We start from the raw sequence: 20,415 nt of genomic DNA, 5'->3' as shown, positions 1-20,415 counted from the left end.
TGCAATCCATTGTCATGCATGTCCATTGTTATGAAAATGTGATGGAATATGTCCTGAATTACATCATTGTGGCTCTTTCATGTGTTTTGATATGTTTTTGGGTGACAGTGGAGGTCTGTGGCATAAGGAATAACATAAGGTCCTCCATCATTACTGTTGCTACACTTCTCGTACAGAGCATATGCAGTTTACAGTGATAACAGAGACCGGTTTACCATTGAAATTCTTAGTAGACCATCGACTTTGAGAAAAGGGCAACTGTCTCTGGAAGATTTAATCTGTAACTAGCTATGTAATTAAGCTAACATTAGCTTCATGAGTCTCTTTCTGACTTTTTAATGTCGCCAGCTGAAACAATTTAAAATGACAAGCTTATAAAAGGGGTCTTAATAAAGATGCATGTAATGGTTGAATACATTATATCGTGCTCAAAGACTGAAGAAGAAGCTGCCTCCGCACTAGATTATGGTCCATGTAGAAGACATGTTAACGCTAAATGAAGAAACAATTGTATTTGTACTGCTGTATAAGGCAAGTTAAAGTATGATGAGGTGAAATAAAAATATAAAAAGAGACTGAAATTTCATTTTAACCCCATTTGGCTGCTACTTTTTTGTTTTTTCACATTAAACGTTAAAAAAGATTTGGTGAAAAAACACCAACCTCCAAAATGTTTAAATGTCGAGCATCGTCCTTATTACAACCTCATGTACACCACTTTAACATACAGAGAAATCAAAAGCTTGACAGAGCTGCTGAGCCTATTACCTTTAATCTGTGATTGGACAATTGGTGTTCAGGGGAGGGGTTTAGCAAATCGTGAATAACACTTAAGAGACATCAACATAATGACATAATAATGAGTATAAAACTGATTACCATAATACAGCAATAATCACAGAGTAATGCTACAATTAATTTCTATTAACAAAAAAAATTTGAATTTCTCTGGCTTACTATAAAGGTTTTTAAATGAAAAGGTTGATATGTTTCAGATCAGACAAAATCCACATATACTAGAAGCTGGCATTCCCTGTCACATGTGACTGAAAAATATAAGAATATATATACAGTATATGTTAAATGAAACCTTTCACATTGCAACATAAATCATGAGGCAATCTACAGGACACTGAGGAGGAGAGTAACCTTGCATACTGTGTGTTTTAAATGACCTCTAAGGAAATCACACAGGCAACTAAACCAGATTGACTCTGCTTGTGCATTCAGTTGAGGCATGAATTATTCTATGCTTATTAAATATATAAGGTTCTGAGACCTGATAAACAAACAGAGTGTGGGGAGCCCAGAGCATGCACCTACCCTCAGGAATGTCTGCACTCGAATTCAAAGAAAGTCAGTACATGGAGGTCGACACTAATTTCCATCAATATCAGCTGTGTCAGAGTAAATTACTGACACAGGCCTAGAGGGAAAAACAGCCACCTACGGTCTAAACAGCAAATGAACAATCCCTACTGGAAGAAAGACTTGGACATAAGGACTGTGAATTCTTATCAGCATGAGCTTTTTCACACAAGCATCTCCTACTCTCATTGCCTTTTGTGTAGCCTTCCTCATCAGTGTGGCATCCAGAGATGAAGGCTAGAAGGAAAAAGGGCTCAGTGGTGCTCGTGAGTTTCTAAGGGAAAACCATTTTAATTCTCAGGGGAGAATCTGTGAAATGGCTACTGCTTTCTACCTGAGATGATGTTCCTTATGGATTCTTCTTGCTGTCACTTCATAAATAATGTCCTTCAGCGTAACATGAACTTTACTACCGAGGTGTGGTTGCTCACAATTTTCTGTTCAATATGGCCTAGGATTCAACATATGTTCTTACCTGAACGGTTGCGTTCTAGTACCCTGCCCCCTTTGACGTGGCACAGGTCACCTTGAGTGCTGTTGCAGGTGGTGTTGAGATCGGCTTTGCAGTAGGTGGGGGACCCTCCCTGCACTGCCTGAGGGATGTGTTTCTTCCTCTTTTTGGGCAGCTTCTGCTTGGCCATGGCCAGAGAGTAGTACATCCCAAAGTTATTGACGATAACCGGCACAGGCATGGCTATCGTCAGCACGCCAGCTAAAGCACATAATGCACCCACCACCATGCCTGACCAGGTCTCTGGATACATGTCGCCATAGCCCAGTGTAGTCATGGTTACCACAGCCCACCAGAAGCCAATGGGGATGTTCTTGAACTTGGTGTGGAGGCTAGCAGTGGGGTCATTGGGCTTGGCGCCGATTCGTTCGGCGTAGTAAATCATGGTGGCAAAAATTAACACTCCCAACGCCAGGAAGATAATGAGCAGCAGGAATTCATTGGTGCTGGCCCGCAATGTGTGGCCCAACACCCTTAGCCCCACAAAATGACGTGTTAGCTTGAAGATACGCAGGATACGAACAAAGCGCACCACCCTGAGGAAACCCAACACATCCTTGGCAGCCTTTGAAGAAAGGCCACTCAGCCCTACCTCCAAATAGAAAGGTAGGATAGCCACAAAGTCGATGATGTTGAGGACGCTCTTAACAAACTCCAACTTGACCGGGCAGAAGGTCACGCGCACCAGGAATTCAATGGTGAACCAGAAGACGCAAACACCCTCCACGTAGGTGAGTGCAGGGTCAGTTTCAATCTCGTACTGAGGGCCCGACTCCGTCACACTGCTGTTCCGCATCAGCTCAGTCTTGTTGATGATGGTGTTGAAAGCTTCATGAGTCTCCAAGCAGAAGGTGGTGATGGAGACCAGAATGAAGAACAAAGATGCAAAGGCAATAAACTACAAGAGAAGAAAACAGAAAAAGAGAAAAGCAATTGTTACTATCAATCCATCCCTGAAATGTATGGTTATTTCAACCATGATGTACACTGGCATATGTACACACAACACCAAGCTCAATCAGTATATTTACTCCTGAGAAGGAGATTTAACTCAAACAAGTTTAATTAACTTGCATCAATTTGAATGGACTCCAGAGAGAGAAGCAATCTATTAGCAACAGCAACAAATAAACACACACTTCCTTGTGATCCTGGCGTAAAAGTGGCATGGGAATGCAGATGCAATCAGATTTAATTTACTGCTGCTGGTATGTTGGGCAGTTGGAAATAAAGCAAGCAGGAAAGTAAGTAAGTGATATCAGGGTATTGCACTATTTACCTGTTTTTAAAATCCTTTTAAAGCACACATAAAAGCACCAGGCCTAACCCTTGTGGATCAGTTGTTCACAACCTTTTTTTGCATGCGACCCCTTACAATGAAGAAGGGATGTCACTTCGGTACTAAGTTTGGATGCCAAAATTCTGTAACCTTGACGGTACTTGTTTTTGTCGTAGGCACTAGAGATGTGATTCTCCTGGGACTGAAGAGGGCAGCATAATACCCTACAAGTGTTACGTCAAACACAAAGGGACACAATAACAATAAATCCAGCCAATCCAATAAGTCCGCTATTTGTGGAACAAAAACAGGGCAAGAGTTGCTGCATTTGTATTTTATATTTGTATTGTGACATCCCTACACTGATGCAATGTCTACTTGTGATTCCTCATCAAAGGTTGCGTATGTGAACTAGTTGTGAACAGGTCAATGAATTAATGATGTTTTCGGGTTGTCTGGCCATACGTCCCATTCTTGTTAACATGATATCGCAGCAACACCTTGAGGGAGTTTCTTTGGCATAAATGACTTCGACCCAAGGATGAACTGATTAGATCTTGGTGGTCAAAGGTCAATTTCACTGTGACCTATGACCCTTTGTCAGACTATGATTCCCAAGGTCAGAACGAACTTCCATTCTCTATGCATTGATTAGAAATTAGGTCCTTATTCATTGAATGGTAACTACTTAAAATTACATGTAGCCACAAGTTTGAGTTGTGAGAGCTGTGCAGAGTTACATAGTGTTGTAATATTTTATTACACAACCTTTTCTCTGTGATGACTGAAATGTTTTAGTGAGAAATCTGTGACATGTCAGTGAATCCAAATAAATCTCCCTGATAAATCAATGTTCAATCATCTCTAACACTATCTGCAATCACTTATTTGTGTCTCAATTTAGAGCACAACACGGGTATTACAATGTTAAATTGGTTTAAAAATGAAAGCCATCTTTTGTCCATGTTGTGTCTGGGCAGCAGTGTCCAAAGGCAAAGTCAGGCAGTGACACCTAAATAGTCCTCTTGAGTGCTATTTGCTTGCCCCTTCATTCATATCTGCTCAGTGGCAGTGAGAAATAACAATTACAAGTTTAGAGCAATGACAATAACACTAATAATACAGTACAAGGTAACTCCTATGCCTTATATTGTTAGAAAGTTCTATTTAAAAAAAATCTTATTTATTCTGTAATTGTCACAATACAGTTTAAGTAACTCCAGTCTTTGGCTAGCACAATGACAGCGTGTTGATCCAATGCGTCTGAATGTGTATGGTAACTGTATTAAATGATGAGTCACATACAGATTTTATTTTGTTCTTTTTGCCCAACAGATCTTGTTTTGTTTTGGTGTTTATGAAACCACCTGTCTGCTGCAGAGCTGACATCCAGATATTCCTCTTCCCTGGAAGAAGCTCAGGCTGAATTTGCAAACATCCACGTTTTTTATTTATTTATTTATTTTTTTCTGAGAGCTAGACGGAGCAGATTTCCACACATGCAGCCTACTATGCTCTCTCTCTACCTTCCTCCCACAGTCCATCCACTGGTGTGCTCTGCCTACTGAGCTCTGAAGAAGTCGTTTTACACCCTGCCTTGTTTCTGGATTGCATGACTCACACACTCTCAAAATATTGCCACTATTTGGGTCACCCTGCTCCTGAACTGTGTGCGTATATTCACTCTATTGCTGTTAACATGCGCTCTCTTCATTATACATGTGTCTTCATCATGTTCATCCTGTTCATTCACTGACACTTTTTAATACGTTAGACAATAACAACTTCAGTTTGATGAGGTTACATCCCTCAGCTGTTGCTTCGCACCATCAACATTCTACATTCAGGAATCAGCCAAGGATCTTGCTTTTTTTTAACTGAATTAAATATACAATATATGATAACACTGAATATGTTATCAGCCCTCTTGCATCACTGTAAGGTCACAAACTCCACTTTTGACAAAAAGCTGTCTTACTTTGTATGTCACTTTATTAACACCGACCTTATCATTTTCTTTTATATTTTACCCATTTTTCATTTACCTCCCGTAATTATGTCTACATGCACTTGGCGGTCAGCAACATACAGCAGTGATGTACTGAAAGTTGGAGCATCCCAAGAGTAAGAGATCCAGGTTTTGGTCTCCTGAGGCTGCTGCTAATACAGGAAGGCAGTTGTTACTATAGAAATTGGAGTCTTATTTCCTCTGTTATAGACTGACCCAGGTTGCTGGCAGCAGCAAACAAGACAGCATTTCTGCAGCAGCATCTCACTTGTAAACCCGAGCAGTACCGCCATAAATTTTTACTACTTTTGCTAAGAAATATGACCACAAGACGCTGCAGAACCTGGTGCATGTCAAAATAAAGTTGTCAAAATGCCATGAAGTAAAAGTTGTAAGATGAAACTTTTCAACAAAAGTTTTTTTTTAATGCACCTGCAAATCACCAAAACCACACAGACTGCTCTGTGCTGGTATCAGCTGTTCCAACAATAAACCTCTACTCTGGAAGATAAAAAAAAACACAAAAAAGAAAAAGAAAATTAATTGAGGGACAGAGAATTCATTAAGCTATTGCTGCCTCTAATAATAAAATACTACAGGAAAAAAGTAAGTTGGTTTCTACTTTCATGACTAATTTGTTTCATTATTCATTTGTCTCTGTGGAGCAATCGCTATGGGAGGGTGTTGATGAAATGACAGCGGGCCTGCTGAACTGAATGCGCTGTAAGGAGGTGAGCTCCAGAGAATCGCTGATCTCATACCAGATCCATGCACAATGAGCACACGTAGGCAACACATGAAAGCTGCCGTTATTACAGATGTGTTTGAGCCGGCTGTAACCCCTAATGGATTTGCATTTTCTGTCAAGCTGTGATGTTCAGCCCACAAACATCTAGGGCTTATGGGAAATGGTGTTTGTATTTACAAAGTATGAGCGAGACAAACATCTTATTGTCTTCATGGGCTCTAACTCAATGCTACTCACACAGATCTATACTCCTGCACCCACACAACTCACTCAGTGGTTGAACTGATCAGGGATCAGATAAATGCCACTGATGTATTCAGAATGTCAGAGAGCATTTCCACTGACTGCCCACTGACACTGTGGGAGGAGTAAAGATTGTATCTTGGGGAGATGGATGCATTAATACCTTTTCAACATCTGGCTAGAATCAGACTCTCATCCATCTCTAAAGGTCCATATAGTCTAAAGGCAGATGTCCATGTGTTGTTTGGTTATAAAGCAGGTCTAGATTCTATATTAATACTGTGAAAGTATCAAAGCCTCAGTCCACAGAGAAATGCACACAGCCTGTATTCAGACACTGAGCCTTAAAACCAGCCGTCAGGACTTCTGGAACTTTGTGATGTCACAATGAAGCAGTCACTGGTCTCAGCCATGCACCAAGCCCCGCCCACGTGGACCTTGCAGGATTTGGTGTGTAGTTTCATCTGAAATCAGCTATATTTTTATTGGATCACTCAGAAAACAGTCAGCCAATCAGAAGAAAGCCTGAGAGAGGAGATGTAAAGCTATACTACAATATATCTTCTTATGGATCAACACTTCAAATAAAACACAGGAGAAGAGGAAAATATGGAGCTTTAATGCTTAAGTCTTGGATGTATTTACATGTAGCTGTTTTAAATTCAGTTAGCTTTTCAGTCTTGTGTCTGGGGTCTTAGACCGTGGCACTGCAGCAACAGAGGAATCGCTAGAGAGAACAACACATAAATCTGGGAAAAATCATTATAGTTAAAAACTTTTCTTTCTATTTATTCTGCAGAACTAATAATTATATAATAATAATAATAGATTTGTATATAGTGTTCATGTCATGAATGGGAAACTTAATTAAGCAAACTTAATTAATTACTAATTAAGTTAGTAAACTTATCATTATATATAAATTTAAAGGAAACTTAATATGTAAGTGCCTACACAAAGGTCAAACAGGTGTGGATACCTCATTTCAGTCAAAGGCTGTAGTTCAAGGTGGTTAAATTCAAAAGTAATGGACATATTGTTTTACAGTGCACAGCATGTTTAGCCCTCAAATGATCAAGCCTGCAGTCATACCACTATCTTGAGTTTACAAGTCATAAACATAGGAATACTTTCCATCTCTACTATCAATCCCATATAATGTGAACATCATACACCACAAACCCTGACTGTTTGTCCAGTTAGTAAAAGAAAAATAATGCACCGCAAAAAGTAGTAGGGTTGATTTTCCCTTTAAAAACGCAAAGTAATACCTCATGCAAAAATTCTGCTCCAACTGCTCAGTCCTGACTTTCTCCGTCTCACCCCTCTCTGTGTCTTTATCTCCATCTTCCTCTTATCATGACACTGGCTGAAGCGAACAGCAGGACTACCTGAGCCGTTTCCTTCGGCTGCTCGGATGCTGCGCCAGCTAATGACAACTGCCGCCTCGTGCTGGGCTGTGATTTTGTGGTGTTCACGTCTGCCGAGTGAGGATATATCATCTCCCCCCGTGCACGCCCGGCTTGTAACAGCTGAATCATGTCACATTAAACTAACCGGACACCAAACACGCATGTGTGTACTGTACACTAATATGCAGAGGTGCGCACGCTGATACCCATGTTTATACCTCACGAGGTTATTTATGATAGACATTAAAAATGCAAAGTTGCTACCCTAGCATGTGATTGCAACAGGCACACGCTTCTTGACATCCTGGTTTCCAGCACACTCACTCTGCATGCTAAATAAGTCCTGTACTTCCATAAATTGCTCTTTGCAGGCAGTGCAGCAGAGCGGATACAGCACAGACAGTCCATCTCTGAACAATGCAGATCTAATTTACCCCGAGGACGCACCCCATTCTTCAGCCATCTTTTTCATTATATGTAAGGCTTTTAGCTTTAGAGTTACTCGCTCGTTGGCACAGCTGATAATAGAGAGGTGGCTGGTACAGAGGTGACCTTCACGTCTCACTCTCAGCATGTGCTGTGAAGAGCCACGTGCACGCAGGTTTTCACCGGTAGACAATCATTACAGCAGCTGATTTCACTGATTACCACAAGCTGATGTTCAATCTGTTATTCAACCATGAAGACGAGTGAAACAGCTGACAGACCGTAGGCGTGGAGGTGGGTCGGCGCTTCTTGCCCTCGTGTGGAATCTAAGGGTGGAAATGTTCGGGTTGGTAGATCTGTCTGACATTTTGGTCCAGAGCTAGGTATAAATACGAGTCAGATGGCATTTAAATTTGCTGTAGATATCAATGGCCCCGAGGATAATGATAGCCTGGTAATCAGTTTGGAATACCACATTGTTTTCACGGCCAGTGATGTGCTAGCTCACACGTAACCACAGCCAGCTCAAAGTTCAGTTCACAAAGACTCAAATGAAGCAGTTCACATTCATTTTTTAAAAGAGCAGCTGTTCTTTCAGTAGAACCTCCTTCCACCCGTTCATCCCCAGCCCCCAGTCACTGTCACTGTCTTCGACTAGAATCACAGGCAGATATTTGCTTTAAAAGCAAAGAAAAATAGTTTGTTTGACCACTTACAGTAAACACTGTGTCATAAAGCAGGACAACTCTAGCCTACATGAACCAGGCTAAATAAAATTTCCATTGCATCTTCAGTCTAGTTTTACAGCACCTTTTTTTTCACTTTCTCCATGATAAAAATGTATATAGAACTGAATTACATTTGTAAACCGCTCTGTTTTGAATGTTCCTGCTTTAAAACACATTGTTTAAGTGGTAAAACAATTACTGGCTTCAGCCCCAGAGGCTATGATGTTTGAATTGCCAGAACTATCCCTGCCACAACACTTTTTCTTCCTGTGATTTGTTTTTTGGGCAGCTGTCAAACTGCTTTTTGGTGCATTACCACCAACTACTGCTACTGCTACTGCAAACGGATACATTCAGTTCAACGTTCACCAAAAACATGAGCATGTTCAAGGAACGTGTGAGAAACTGCACTGCGATGTGTGAACCAGAGCAGGTGTCTTGGTGAGTGACCGGTTAGCCAATGATACGTAATGCTGTGTTGTTTCAACAACAATATTGTAAAGTTTCCTGCGACATATCAGGCAGTAGCAAAACTAGTATTCCAACCGGTATTATCAAACAGACAACAGAAAATAACCTGCAGCTATAAGCTTGATAGATCAGACATCGCAGCCTTTTCCTTAAGAAAACTGTGGACTTGATTTCTTTTCACACCATGATTTCCATTAAACCTAAAGTATAAAATCACCTTGCTCTTAAAGCAGTGCTATTTCCATAAGTCAACTTCGTCAACATTTTCTCTTTGAATGGATTCTGGCACTGACACAGGAAGATGACGTCCACATCCTCATTCCCACCTACAAACCTCTGATTAGCTCACCTTTTGTTCAACTGGGGAAACATTCATCAGCGAGCACAACACCAGACCTGATTCACTGACAGCATCACAGACGTGGGTGAACGTACTAGGGTTGTCAAAAAAAATCAATACTCAGATATTACTTGATACTAAAAATTAGTATTGGACTAGATACTCATTTGCATCAGTATCGATGCCAACAGTGCCGTCTTCACCTGCTCCAGTTGAAACACAGCTTCATACAGCAGCACTGCAGACAGGCAGGCACACGGCCCCTCCCCTCACTAGCAGCTGAGGTTAACAACACTGAGCTGGTGTCGTCAGCATAAAACTAAATGAAAACCTTAACCTGTCTGTTTTAGCTGAAACTGAAAAAGTGCCGTTTGGAATAATTTTGCGTTATTATTTTACCTGGCCGGCAGCGCACGTTAACATGAGCAGTTTAACTATTAGCAATTATGCCGATAGCCACATTAGCCGTCTGTTAAATTATCATTAAGGTAGCGGCTATGGCTAATAATAAAATGACAAATGTTAATGTGGGAGCTAGGCAGCAAACGTTATCAGTCCTGCCTGTCTGTAACGTTAATAGACAGTGTTAATTTAATAGGATAACATAATTATTTGTGTCTGAAAAGTGTTATATTTATTATTAAGTCCCAGATTGAAGCTGAGAAAAGTCGACCAGCAACTAGACAGAAACAGCTGGGCTGGGCTTCCTAAATTATTGGTGACCTCTTGATGTTTCTTTGAATTCCCACAACACAGTATACCTGATGAAGTAATTAGAAGTTCAGCATGAATTTAGTTGAGCACATTTGTGCTTCCAACCCCTTTGATTTCAATGACATCATTACCTTTTCTTTAGCGCATCCCAAAGCAAAATGTACACTTTTAGGCCACTTCTGCTCCAAATCTAACAACAACTAAATTGTCTGTATGTTGTTTAATCTATTATTCACTACAAACAACAACTGACTAAATGGTTGAGAGTAAACAGGAAAGATAAACTATCATTTTGTGTTGCCTGTGTCTGTCTTCGTGTTATTTCATCGAGCCTGAGGTGAATGTTTTCATATCAGTGCAGCATCACATTCCTATCAGTCACTCCACGCCCACAGGAAGTCTCTTCCAAGAAAGAATCAATCATAAACATGGTTCCTTACACACATTATTATCACATCCATCCTGCCTTAGTCCTTGTTAGCCAGGAGAAACTAGGCCGAATGATAGCACATGACATGCAATTCAAAATAACGGGGAAATGTAAAGTAGATGTAGACACCAGTAAAGAGCACATAACTCTAAATGACAGCAAAACTCTTCAGATGTGCAGAACACATAGAGTGATTTATTAGGGCTTAACAGATTCAGCCAGCAGCCCTGTGACCACCCCAAACACTGATGGGATGTGATCACTGTCACAGTCCTGAAGGAGGGAGGCCTTCTTCATAATCACATCATTTTTCACAAGACTTGTCTATCACTCCCTTTGAACTCTGCCGGTCCACATCCAGAGGAAGAGACACGAGGAAAACGCCAGATCAAACCGCTTTCGATCACACGATCCCCCGGCGGATTACATCTGCCACTCGCCCTGGAGTCGCCAGCGCAGGCAGACCGCGGCGCTGACACTGGAGCTATGCAGCTTCAGGTTATAAACAGTAACTGATACACCGGCATGGACGTCACATTAGAATGATAATGGAAAGGAAAAACTTGATGGTTTGTAAGGTTACAGTGGAGGAGCGGGCCCGTCAAGGATCACTGATAAATCAGATGTGACTGAGCTGTATCCTCTGCACTGTGATTGCACAAATAGAAACAAAATCGATTCATTTATGCTTCATTTTACAACCTATAGTAGCTGACACTATGAAATCCATAAATAAAGATGGATTCAAGTGGGGTATATGAAACTCCCCAAAAATACCCCCATATTAACTTAACATCTTGATATACTGTGAAATAATGCCATGGGAGTGATTTTAATATCAGTACAGAGATAAAAGGCTCAGTAAGTGATTGTGTGCCTCTGATCTTGGACCTGAGCCCATCACTACTACTGCCACAAGTCCACCAGTTTAATAATTAGGTTTGGACAATTTCCAAAATGTAATATCTTGATACAGCCCAAAGATCTCAATATAAAATATCATCCTGTTGGAGAAATATATATATATATATATAATATAGCTATATTATTGTATTTTATATTTCAGGTATAAGTGATGTTACATGTCGAGGTACAATGTGCAATAAGCAAAGCAGTGAAATAAGGGTAGTTTTTTTTTTTGATATTTTGAAAAATATTGCATATGGTAGGAAACATCGGGATAGTCAATGTTATCGATTATCAGCCCAACCTATGAATAATTGTAATCTAATTTAAAGATAACTTCAACTTCATACAGACTCTGCTGGATAAAATGTGCGTCCAGCTGGTGATAATCAAACTAATGCAATGTCTCAAAATTGGCTTTACTTCAGTACACTCACATGTAGCAGTACAGTACTGGCGTAGTGCGTGAATTCAAACAGGGTAGTGTTGTCCCAAAAAACACTCGCTGGAAACTTTTTACTTTCTTGTGTGTTTCCTCTTGTGTAATGTGACATAGAAATGACACCGCCAATGGAAGTAAATTTTGATTGTGGCACTCCAACACTGAAAAATTAGATCAAAAACTTAATAAAAAAAATAAATTAAAAAATAAATTGATTAAATACTCAATTTAATTTTTCAGTTTTTGATCTACCCACATTTTTACAGATACAGTTTATGTCTTTTTGTAATTCTGAACAAAGCCTTTATAGAGAAAAACATTATTTGGGAATAGACAAATCATAGACATCTCTAAAATTGTTAAGGAGATGTGTGAAGGAAATTAGCAGAATCATTTTGTCGTGACAGATATTTGGCAGAATAAATCTCACATTTAATCCTACCAGTACTTGAAATATTCTGTGGTAAACCCTGGTAGCTCCAGCATTCACTCAGAAAGCTAAAAACAGAACGACCCCCGAGGGTCACACATATTTCCATACATCCCTTCATCTGTTGGCACAGCAACATGTTGGATGGGCAAACCTTGGCATCCTCCCACTGAAACCCCCCCCCCCTCCCCCCCCCCCCCCCGCTCCCGCTCCCACACAACCAGTCAGCCCACTGCTCTGCCCAGGCTCTGCTTCAGAAACCGCCCTGCTGGCTCAGCCAATCAGAGCGCTCGCTGCCCCCACCTCCTTGGGACTGCCACCATCTGTTTGACACTATGAGTGGAAGCTGTGCGCTCCGATCTTGGCCTCAGACCACCGTCCGCTCGCCATGCTGCTTCGGCCCTCTGTAAGCCGCCGTGACATCATCAAGCTAAGGGGACCCCGGAGGTGGTAACACAGTCCAGGACGATCTCAAACACACACTAACAGCAGCACACACACTCAAGTCTACACACCGACATAATTACACCTGTGGGGTTTGGGGGTTTGAGCTTGGATGTGGCTTGCCTTCTGTTTCTACTTGATTGCCTGGTTATAATTTCAATCTGGATTTAGGGCTTTTCCACTGTGTACACACATGAAGTCTGCAGACGTGTTAGACTGCACGTCCACATGAACACAGGCATCACTGTTCAGTATGCAAAGACAGCACGCATGTAATACTGTGTGGAGGGTAAATCCACCATGAGGCAGATTTTTAAAGCCAGTAAAGATCTTATGATACTATTTTCTAATAAGAGATAATAACTAAAGACTTTATTATTAATAAATAATTTCCTAATGCTTTAAAGCGATTCATATTTTTTATGTTGCCAGGTTGCTGGTTCTCGTCCTCGTGACACTTCAGCTCTCGCTGTAGGCTGGACCAATGACTGACCACTGACCTTCTCAAAAAGGTAGACAGATCACCTGGACCACAATCCAGTTATCAATAACATCTTATTAACATGTATCGCTGCAGACTTGATGGATAGTTGTTACTAAGCTGTATAATTGCAGACATTATCCGTTGTTGTTTGATAAAGCAGTGGCTCTTTATTAATGACTTACCAACAGTTGTAACTGCAGACTTGATGGCTTATTAGAGTGAGGAACCCGGCAACCTGATGTTGCTCTAATCAAATTTTATAACCTGATCTATAAAGAATTAGTAATTTCTTTATCAAACATTAAAAGGTCCCATGTTTTACACTTTTTCTGTGTTTTATTTGAAGTGTTGATCCGGGGCTTGGGGCATGGCTGAGAGCAGTGACTGCTTTGTTGACATCACAAAGTTACAGAAGTCCTGATGACTCGTTTTAAGGCTCAGTTTCTGAATACAGGCTGTGTGCATTTCTCTGTGGACTGAGCGCTTTGATGCTTTCGTTATTAACATATAGTATAGTATAGTATTAATATAGAACCTAGACCTGCTTTATGATCAAACAACACATGGACATCTATCTGTACACTGTATGACACCTTTAAATAAAGCTGTACTATCAAAATGTTCATATTAACAATGAATTTAGTGATTTCTTGCATATTAAAGGACAAACAGAGAATTAGATCCTGACTCCCGGAGTTGTCCCGAGCCTTTAATTGTCTTTCAGCTTCTTGTTTTGCTTTTATGGTCTGCAGCTGTACTGTTTCGGTTCACTCTCACTGCTCCCATCTGCCTCGAGTCCTGGTGCAGCAAGCAGCTGTTTTCAGTGCAAAAAAAAAAACAGCTCCACAAACCCACTGTAGACGACTCGAGTAATTGCTGATTCTGTTGTAACGGATGTGTAAATACACAATCGTTTGCTGACTCATTCATCATATCAACTTTTTTAGATGAGAATATGTCAGTGTTGTGTTTACACTTTGCACTGCCCCAAGCAGCCAAACAAATAAATTGATGCAGGTTTCAGACATCAGTTATTGTCAAAAATTAAACTCCCTTTATAAAGGAAGCGTTATTAGAAAGTGTCACTGTTCTTATAATTGTGATATGACAGATAATACGACTTTTATCAAACTTTAGTCTGTAAATGAAGGGAAAATAAATGATCATTCACAGTTTACCCTTCTTTTAAATGAGTGCAGCATGTCTGGATATAAATGCAGAGAAAAGGATGCACACAGTCAGAGCTGTACTCTCTCTCTCTCTCTCTCTCTCTCTCTCTCTCTCTCTCTCTCTCTCTCAGACACGGAGCTCAGCTCCAGCTGGAAGCAGAGACCCCCGGGCAGAGATCTCCCTCTGTCTGTTGCGCTGTCTGTCACTCAGTAGTGTTGTGTCTCTTCAAAGCAACAACCACCACCATCCCGCTGCCACCCACCTACGTTATTGAACACACACCAGAGAGTGACACTGATCACCTACTTAATGACAAGAGCATCTCTTTCTATGTATCTATCCCTTTCTCCGTCCCTCTCCGTGTCTATAGACAAACAGGCACCGCCCAGCACGTGATGGCACGGTACGCAGCAAAGCAAGAGAGATGTCCATAGGACCACCGGCTCAAACCCCACTCAGTCAGTGGACCGTCAAAACATCCATAAAACATTTTTTTCTTTTTAAAGTTTTTATGGGCTCTGTCAGTGTCATTCATGAGTCCGGTTCCAGCAGATAAGTCCAAGGCTGAATTTCTTTCTCAGTCCGACTATCAGCTAATACTGGTCTGACTTTACTGAGAGGAGAACCCTATGAGCTGTTAGAGGACTCCAGTTTGACTCAGAGCTGGCTTTGCCTCTCCTCCGTGAGTCAGTAGCTTGATGTCTACATAATGTTTCGCGTCTGTTTTCATTAGTGCCCGGCTACAGAAGACATGATCGCGTTAGCTGACTTACTGACGATCGTTTACAGAGCCGTGGATGTTAGGTAGAGACTGAGTCTTGGTCTCAATAACAAAAGAAAGTCTACACTTATTTGTAGCTTGAGATTCACTGTTTTACTTTCTGAACTTTTAAGCAAAACAACTGTCTTTATCGAGCCACGCAGGGACCTCAGGATGTGAACCTCGGCCTGCAGTGTCACAGCTCTGCACTTTGCACATCCACCATCCACACCCACTATGTTCTTATGTGTGTGGTACAAAAATGCACCATTTCCTTCATTCAAAATGATGCTACTGAACACAATCCAGACAGCAATCACATTTCCCTCAAAATGTATTTGGCAAAACAAATTACTTGTATTTTAATGCTGTTTCTCAGAGACATTATTGACTTATTCAAACATGCTTAAGGTTTGAACGTAGCCTCCTCCCACTCGCCTTCACAAAGAAACAGACTGACATCTGTGGTCACATGGCAGCTCCCTCTGTTGTCTTTGTCACCTGCATGTGTCTTACACTCTAAGGAGAGGTGATGAAAGCCACACACACACGCGCACACACACACACACACACACACACACACACACACTCTCACACGATTTATTAATAGCTTTAAATCCCTGGGGCCACCCCTACATACAGTATCTACAAACTGTGTAAATGTCGCTCAGAATCAACAACAATCAACAGTGACACAGGAAAATACCATTTTCTCCACCATCAGTGGCATCGATATACCAGAATGCAACGCAGCGAGACATGATGGGTTGTGACACTGGGAATCTGAGGGACGGGAATGTTACCCTCTCGAACCAGTGGCACAAAAACAGAAGTCAATAATGGCACTTTTTTTTTTGTTTTTAATGTGTGCCAGCCAGACATAGATCTTATTCACTTCTTTGACCTTTTAAGTGTGAATGAAGGAAGTGGCGGACGAGTCTTCATTTTTATTTATGTTGCGAATGTTTTCTAGAGCTGCACTCGTTGTAATTCACTCTGGATAAGACAATCTGCTGAATATGTAAATCAGAGATCAGTATGGAAAATTCTGAGGATCATTTTCCTCACAGAGGCTAACACGGTGTTTTTAGAAATCTTGAAATCCAGACAAAGTTCTGTGGGTCTGAGTGAAGCTCGTTTACAAAGTGTGCGTTTGAAATGATGAACCTGCTAACAGGTCCTGTGGGGTTGGAGAACCTTTTGATCATTGTCTTCTTTTATAGTGCGGGCGATTAACTACATCCACATCCAGTATCTGCTTAGACATGCTGCGTGATAACTGAGCCGTCCTGTAGGAGGAGAACAGTGCATGCTGGGAAACAGACATGGTGTCTGCATTTGCAAGTTCTGTCATATCAAGCTCCCCATTCTAAAATTAAACAGTGGTTAAATCAACATTATGCAGTGTAGTTAGCTGAATGGCTCATTTAAAGACCATCGTAGTGCATACATAATTAAACCACCAAGTAATTGATTTCCATCTCAGCCTTATTCTATAGAGACAAGACTGGATGATATTTCTTTTATTAAATAAAGTGAGATAAAAATAAAGCGAGTGCCTGGGAGGACAGTGATGAGTCCCAGGGAATATCAGGGACAGGGAAGAATGGGAGGCTACTAATGAATTGCCCTACATTACAATGAAGTCCCTAAACAATAGCATGTTTTTGTCGTACACAGGGCTGCACTTTTTTTTCCTTGATCAGCTGCCGCCATGGAAACAGCACCTTTTCCCTTTTTTTTTTTTTTTTGACAGCTCAAGATGGTGAATTGCACATGTGAAGAGAGAGAGAGAGAGAGAGAGAGAGAGAGAGAGGCACAGAGGTGGTGAGGAGGGAGGCGGAGGAGGAGGAGGCAGTGGAGGGGGAAATGAATGGTTGTGCTCTTTGGCAGGGAAAAGGGTTTCCCCTCTTTCTCACTCTCTGTGTCTCTCTCCCTGAACATGATGAAAGAAGGACTTTCCTGTTGTCTTGAGTAAAGACAGATGTCAAAACAAGAGCAGGATTTGCTATCACTCACTCAACTAAAAGAACGGGCTTCAATAAATCATTTTTATCGCTAATTTAGAATCAACAGCTGACAGAGGACGGATACGGGTGGGCATCACCGAAAACAGATCCCCGACTCCTAAAGCAAAGACAGAACAAAAACACAGAAGCGTTTCCACATGACGGGAGGATTTTCTGTTCCCTCGCTCTGTCCGTCACCGTCTCCCCCGCTCACACACACACTCCTCCTAACCATCCTCATTATACAGCTCGTTGTGACATGGCAGCCGGCTCACTCGGGGAACCCTGCTAAACCCGTAGCTTCTGGCAACCAACCAGATGCTGGAGCTAAATATAGCCTATCAAAACTTCCCAGGCGTCCTTATTTGAATAATTCATTGTCACTTTAAGTGACAATGAAATCAGTGTTGGAAGGGGCCACGGGGTGCTGAGGTACAGACACATGAATCTATGCCAGCCACTGTCTTCTTCATTTACACAGATTGACTGTAACAGTCAATAGAAAAGCTGATTTAAAAATCATGAACTCCATTTTGCACAATTTGACCCTGGATAGTGGACGAGTGAAGTTTTACATTTAGTTTACCTTTGTAACTGCAAAGTAATGAAACCCACAAAATGAAATACACAACTCTTTGTATAATAATCTACAAGGGCAGAGGCAACCTGACTTTTTAAACAGGGAGGGGCAAGTCCAAAAATACTAAAGTTTGGACTGCAGGAGGGAAGAGAACAGAGCACCATGCAGAGTCCATATAGAGCTGTAGAGTAATAGTAATAACCAGAATGGCACTCAGTACAGTTCATACCTCCACCAAGACCAAACAATCCTACACATTATCACATAGTGATTAAGAAAAATCCTGGTTCTGGCCCTTTAACCAGATCTGCACCGAGATTGAATGTGTTCTTCCCTGGAGCACGTCGCATCCCTCCTCTGAGTTTGCTGCAAATCAGTTCTGTACTTTTGCATAATTCTGCTGCAAATTAACAGACAAAGGTGAAAACATAACCTCCTTGGTGGAGGTAATAATAATAATAATGAGACTAATAATAATAAGTGTAGCAGTGGGTGTCTGCAGTCACAGATCCAGACTCTAGATTCTCACAAAATGTCAAATATCAGTAAGTTTAGAAGGTGTAAGACGCTGCAACAGTTTTATTAATGTTGAAATTAAAATGAAACTTTTCATGACCACTGACTTGAACTGATTTAAATGTGGAAACTGAATTTCATAAAATTGGACTTGCCTTGCTTGATTTGCACCACAGTAACTTTAGACTATCTTGCGTCTTGCGCATGTGCGGCTTACTCCCACCTCTGCAAATATCTATGTCATCTTCAGAACACCTATAAGGTAAAGGATCATTTGCACGCAGCGTGTGTTATGGAAGAAGCGGCGGATCAAATTTCAATATAGACAGAAAAACCCTGTATATGATCAGGCTCTGCATCAGGCTCATAATGTGCTGCTGTATCTCAGGCTTTGGGTCAGTTTTTGATGAGCATGCGTGAGGTCCTGGTCATGATATTGCTGAATGTAAAGGAGGCTTTCCACCAATTTTACACATTCTTTTTCAAACCTGAGAAAAAGATGGTGATGTCATCAGGAAGGAAGGGTATAATCAGGTACAACATGTCAAGAAAGTGCTAGAAGTTGTAGAGAGGAGGGTTGGTGTGGGAGTTTGACACCAGAGACCGGGGGTTCACATGCCAGGTCTCACTGCTGTTGTGCGACTAATACAGAGCTCTTTGTTAAGGTGAGGGAGAGATCATAGTCGTGGTTAAATCATCAGTCATAAAAGTCTTGTGCTTCGAGTCAGAGTGGACTTAATATCCAATCAATATTTAATCAAGACCACAATCTTCCTTAGACTTTAACCAAGTGCTTTTAGAGCCTGAACATTTCCACAGAGATGAGGAGAGAAGAATGAAACACGTTGCTGCTGAACATTTTGTACAACTTCCTTGGTTTTGTTACCTGGATGCTGCATTCATTAAGGATGTTTATGTCTCTGACAAAAAGAAAAACTTGAATCACTGCCTTGTGGTTGTGTCCCTCCACCAACCAGCCAAGTCGCAGGAAATATGATCACAACCTTCCTGAGTTACAGCACTGAATAATAGCCAGAGGTGCAGAACATTATGATGTCACAGTGAAGTTGACCGTTTACCTTTTGAAAATAAAATGTCATCACTTCATTTTATCCGTACTGACATTTGAGTTAAATCGTGTCATAATTAGCGTATGAACTCACCAGTTATGGCTGAAAACGTGTCTTGTGAGATTCTTTTGATCACTTTCCCCCTGTGACTCCCTCACAAGTGCAATACTAAACTTTAAAAACGGTCCTTGGTTTTTGTGACATTCATATGAAACTGGGTGTCATCTGTATCTGTTATTCAGCCTTAAACTAGTTCCATTCTCTGATCTGAACACCTGATTTCAGGTTGGTCTTCTGTAGGAAAAAAGAAACCGTTGCAGTAACTAAACCGTATCCAAAGGCATGTCTAAGCATTTTGAGACACGTGTTCTTGCTGCGTTGATAGTGAAAGCCAATGTAAGGATGTGTGCTGGGGACTGACGGATAAGCAATACTCCCAACTAACAAGCCACTAAACGGGTCTTAAATATCTGTCTCCTGTCTCTTGTCCTGTATAATTCAGAAAACTCCTCAGCTGTTGCTGGCTGTCAAAATTGCCCCAGAAAACTGCCTGGTAGAACAAAGAATTTAAGACAAAGATTAAAGTGAGCAGCAGCTTATCGTAACATCACTCAAAATAAAACAAAAGCTGTTTTCAACCTCTCCAGTCTGACAAAAATAGTCCCGCTTGAAGGTCCCGGGGAGACTGTGATACTAAATATACCAACACGCCTCTCTCTCGCTGCCTCTCTCTCTCTCTCTCTCTCTCTCTCTCGCTGCCTCTCTCTGTCATCTGTTCATCTGCCCATCAATATTTCAGCACTTTGCCTATAGCTCAGATGAGCCACTGACTCATGAAAGCTGATGTTTAGCTGATGTTTCAGCAGCATAAATATTAGTGATGACGGTGCTGTTGCGTTCAGTGAGAGTCCATTCATAAACAGTGT

At 41.2% G+C, this 20,415-nt stretch overlaps 1 protein-coding gene across 1 annotated transcript in view; it reads right to left on the bottom strand.

The window, feature by feature from the left end:
* The window catches only part of kcnc2 (potassium voltage-gated channel subfamily C member 2), an 88,882-nt gene that overhangs the window by 5,886 nt on the left and 62,581 nt on the right, over positions 1–20,415 (bottom strand). Inside the window, exon 2 of the mRNA XM_022749169.1 lies at positions 1,844–2,777. Within this exon, the coding sequence (XP_022604890.1) occupies positions 1,844–2,777 (934 nt within the window). The remainder of the gene's footprint in view (positions 1–1,843; positions 2,778–20,415) is intronic.

This window comes from Seriola dumerili, unplaced genomic scaffold (genome assembly GCF_002260705.1).
Source record: "Seriola dumerili isolate Sdu_G_001 unplaced genomic scaffold, Sdu_1.0 BDQW01000138.1, whole genome shotgun sequence".
NCBI classification, from domain to species: domain Eukaryota; kingdom Metazoa; phylum Chordata; class Actinopteri; order Carangiformes; family Carangidae; genus Seriola; species Seriola dumerili.
This window is presented reverse-complemented; position numbering and strand designations above follow the sequence as displayed.